The following is a 5,000-nucleotide window of genomic DNA, read 5'->3' as shown; positions in this document are numbered from 1 at the left end:
GACTTTGGTCTCGCCGCTGCTGTAGGTGAACTCCAACGTACCGTTCCACTCGCCCTGAGCTTTGCACACCGTGGTGTTGGTCAGGTTGTGTTTCACTTCTGCTGTCACTCTGACAAACAAACAAAGCAGTTGTTTACAGGACCGTCCATTCTTACCTGCTTCAAACTTTCAAGGTTTACCGTATTGACCCTAATATGAGGGAAGCATTTTTCTCCTCAATAAAATTCTAAAAATTGGATTTGGGGTCGAAACATTTAATGCATCCAAATCCACAGGTGGCCACTCATAGCTTTTCTAGCTGTCACTCACACACCAGAGACCTGGACAGATGCATCCAGTTGGGAAGTTTTGACAGCAAATAAATATTTTTGATTTTTTAAAACCTGGAAAAAAAAGAGTGGTTGTGTTTTGGTAAATGCAGTATGCTCTCCCTATGAATGTTATTTCAAATGTACACGTTATAAAGTCTCCAATGATATTCTGTCTGCAAGGGATCACTATTGATCAGAACCACATTGATTGGCCAAGTACGTTCAACGCACAATGTTGATTAAGATGCACCCAATAATATCAACAAAAAAATCGGAAGATATCGGCTTAGAATGGAAAATAGTCCTGCAGAAGGTTTACTTGTGCAAAGCTGGACAGCCAGTGAACATACTTTGTATTTTAGTGAAGTCATTTCCAAAAGGTAAAACACATGTGAACTTAATTGAAGGATATTGCAGTCTTAACACTTGACAATACAACAAAGTATGACATAATTATTGTGGCATAGTATATTACTCACACAAACAAAGTTTCCAGTGACAAATGTGTCCGCATCGTTCAACTTGCTGTGTCATGAACTTAAATAAAGGAATTATTGTGACCACTAGGTGTCGCCACCACTGTTTTCACTTCAGAGACAGAATAAGTCTGTCAAAAGGTTATTAGTGTTTTTCAAACAGAGTCATTTCACTCGATCAAACCTTGTCAAGCATGCCACACTACAAAATAATACAAGTGTATGATTTGTGCTGATATATATCAGATTAATATTGTACTGGCCAAATGTCAAGGCTCCAATATGGGTGTCACTTGGGAAATAAAAGAATTGTATCGGGACAGCCCTAATTACTATTGTTATTATTATTATTATGATTATTACAGCCTGCATGTTCTTTATTTCCTAGCAAGTTCAAAGGAGGTTACCTCTCATCTTGTATTGGTTCCACCACAACCTCGTAGGTCGAATTAAGTCGTTAGTGTCAAATGTCAAGTAAAATTATTTTCGTTCTTTCAAACCTGAAACTTTAGTTTTTTCCAAGTAGAAACCTTTACTTACTTCCTGCCTTCTTTTGGTTTCACCTTTGCTCCAAAACAATAACCTCTTTCCACTCCATCGCTGCCATTTAATAACATGTTTTATCATATGTGTTTTTTTGCCAATGGAACAGGTGCTTCACAGAGAGTAAATGGGACAATGAAAAAGGAGGATTACCTCCAAATTCTTCAGGACAACCTAAAATGATCAGCCCGGAGGTTGGGTCTTGGGCGCAGTTGGGTGTTCCAACAGGACAATGACCCCAAACACACGTCAAAAGTGGTAAAGGAATGGCTAAAACAGGCTAGAATTAAGGTTTTAGAATGGCCTTTCCAAAGTCCTGACTTAAACATGTGGACAATGCTGAAGAAACAAGTCCATGTGAGAAAACCAACACATTTAGCTGAACTGCACCAATTTTGTCAAGAGGAGTGGTCAAAAATTCAACCAGAAGCTTGTGGATGGCTACCAAAAGCGTCTTATTGCAGTGAAACTTGCCAAGGGACATGTAACCAAATATTAACATTGCTGTATGTATACTTTTGACCAGGCAGATTTGTAAGAGTTGTAAAAATAAGAGTTGTAGAAATTATTGGAAACTCAAGACAGCCATGACATTATGTTCTTTACATGTGTATGTAAACTTTTGACAACGACAGTATATACACACACACACACACACACATACATATATATATATATATATATATATATATATATATATATATATATATATATATATACACACACACACATATATATACATATATACATATATATATATATATATATATATACACACACATATATATATATACATACATATATATACATATATATACGTATACAAACATACATATTTATATACATATAAAAACATACATATTTATATACATATATATACACATATACATACATACATATATATACACATATACATACATATATACATACATATATATACATACATAAATATATATATATACATACACATATACATATATACATACATATATATACATACATAAATATATATATATATATATATACACATATACAAACATACATATTTATACACATATAAAAACATATACACATATATACATACATACATATAAACCTATAAATACATACATATATATATATATACATATATATAAATATACATATATATATAAATATATATATACATATACATACATATACATATACCTATACATATATATATATACATAAATATATATGTATATAAATATATACATAAATATATATGTATATAAATATATACATAAATATATATGTATATAAATATATACATAAATATATATATATATATATATATACATATATGTATATAAATATATACATATATATAAATATATACATACATACATATATATATAAATATATACATATATATATAAATATACATATATATATGAATATATATATACATACATACATATATGCATATATGCATATATAAACACACATACATATATATACATACATACATATATACCTATATATATATACATAAATATATATGTTTATATATATATATAAACATATATATATATACAAATATACATTTTCTTCCATTTTCGGGTTTGGTCGGGACTCCTGATAACGTTTTGAGACATCTCCTACAACTACAGCACCAGAATTGTGCTGCTGAAGCAAGTCCGTTTTTCAAATTTTTGTAAGGGTCCCCCTTACGACATTTTAGCAAAATATTTTTTCAGGAAAATATGCATTTTCTTACATTTTCTTACATTTACGGGTTTTGTCTGGACTCCTGATGACGTTTTGAGACATTTCCTACAACTACAGCACCAGAATTGTGCTGCTGAAGCAAGTCTGTTTTTTGAATTTTTTTTTGTGAAAATTTTTTTTCTCAAAAAAAGCATTTTCTGCCATTTTTAGGTTTTGTCGGGACTCCTGATGACGTTTTGAGACATCTCCTACAACTATAGCACCAGAATTGTGCTGCTGAAGCAAGTCCGTTTTTTTGGATTTTGTTACGACATTTTAGCAAAACATTTTTTTTCGTAAAATATAAATTTTCTTACATTTTCGGGTTTTGTCGGGACTCCTGATGACGTTTTGAGACATCTCCTACAACTACAGCACCAGAATTGTGCTGCTGAAGCAAGTCCGTTTTTTTGAATTTTTTGTAAGGGTCCCCCCTTATGACATTTTAGCAAAAAAATGTTTTCGTAAAATATAAATTTTCTTACATTTACGGGTTTTGTCGGGACTCCCGATGACGTTTTGAGACATCTTCTTCAACTACAGCACCAGAATTGTGGTGCTGAAGCAAGTCCGGTTTTTTGAATTTTTTTACGACATTTTAGCAAAATATTGTTTCAGGAAAATATGCATTTTCTTACATTGTCTTACATTTACGGGTTTTGTCGGGAGTCCTGATGACGTTTTGAGACATCTCCTACAACTACAGCACCAGAATTGTGCTGCTGAAGCAAGTCCGTTTTTTTGAATTTTTTGTAAGGGTCCTCCCTTACGACATTTTAGCAAAAAAATGTTTTCGTAAAATATAAATTTTCTTACATTTACGGGTTTTGTCGGGACTCCTGATGACGTTTTGAGACATCTTCTTCAACTACAGCACCAGAATTGTGCTGCTGAAGCAAGTCCGTTTTTTTGAATTTTTTTACGACATTTTAGCAAAATATTTTTTCAGGAAAATATGCATTTTCTTACATTGTCTTACATTTACGGGTTTTGTCGGGAGTCCTGATGACGTTTTGAGACATCTCCTACAACTACAGCACCAGAATTGTGCTGCTGAAGCAAGTCTGTTTTTTGGAAAAAAAATTGTGAAAAAAGTTTTCCCAAAAAAAGCATTTTCTGACATTTTTAGGTTTTGTCTATAATGCTGTGAAAACCATCCATGGCCCCAGGAACTCCTCTCTCTCACCTGTGAAGTCGGTTGATGGCTCAACCCTCATAAAGGACAAGAAACACGTTGTGGACAGATGGGCGGAACACTTTCAGACACTTTTAAACTAACCTGCCACCCCTGATCTGGCAGTGCTGGATGAGCTGCCCAGCTACCCAACTATTGAAGAACTGGATCTTCCACCAACCCTCTCTGAAGTCCTGGCTGCAATTAGGTCACTTAAGAACAACAAGACCCCTGGCCCGGATGGCATCCCTGCAGAGATCCTTAAACAGGGAGGCTATCTCTGTACCAGAGCAATTTTCCACTATATTGCTGATATATGGAAGCGCGGAGCAGTCCCCCAACAATGGCGGGATGCAAATGTTGTGACCATATATAAAGGGAAGGGTGAGAAGTCTGTCTGTGGCAATAGTAGAGGAATATCCCTTCCGCGACAACTGCTGTAAGGTCAACTTCATCATGGCCAGAGATCTGCAGGAGGCCAAAAGTGGAGATATAAGGACCAACTGAAAATAACTCTCAAGAGTTGTGGAATACAGCACACACAGCTGGAAAGCTCTGCCTCAGATCGCCCTCTCTGGAGGCAACTCTGCCATGCAGGCCTTCAACATTTTGAAGAGGAGAGAAGCGCAGCGAGGGAAGGGAAACGCCAGAGGAGGAAGATGGGCCCTGCAGCCAAGACCACAACAAACACTAACTTCATATGCCCCCATTGCAATAGACCATGTGGCTCTTGTATTGGACTTTTTAGTCACCTCAAAACTCACC

General features: G+C 34.8%; 1 protein-coding gene across 1 annotated transcript in view; it reads right to left on the bottom strand.

Moving 5' to 3' along the window:
- LOC133636229 (oxysterol-binding protein-related protein 10-like) overlaps positions 1–5,000 on the bottom strand; it is a 212,920-nt gene that overhangs the window by 13,505 nt on the left and 194,415 nt on the right. The window contains exon 11 of the mRNA XM_062030021.1: positions 1–109. This exon is cut by the window's left edge and continues 74 nt beyond it. Coding sequence (XP_061886005.1) covers positions 1–109 — 109 coding nt within the window. The remainder of the gene's footprint in view (positions 110–5,000) is intronic.

This window comes from Entelurus aequoreus, linkage group LG20 (assembly GCF_033978785.1).
Source record: "Entelurus aequoreus isolate RoL-2023_Sb linkage group LG20, RoL_Eaeq_v1.1, whole genome shotgun sequence".
In the NCBI taxonomy this organism is placed as follows: domain Eukaryota; kingdom Metazoa; phylum Chordata; class Actinopteri; order Syngnathiformes; family Syngnathidae; genus Entelurus; species Entelurus aequoreus.
Note: the sequence above shows the minus strand (reverse complement) of the source record. Positions and strands in the feature narration are given on the sequence as shown.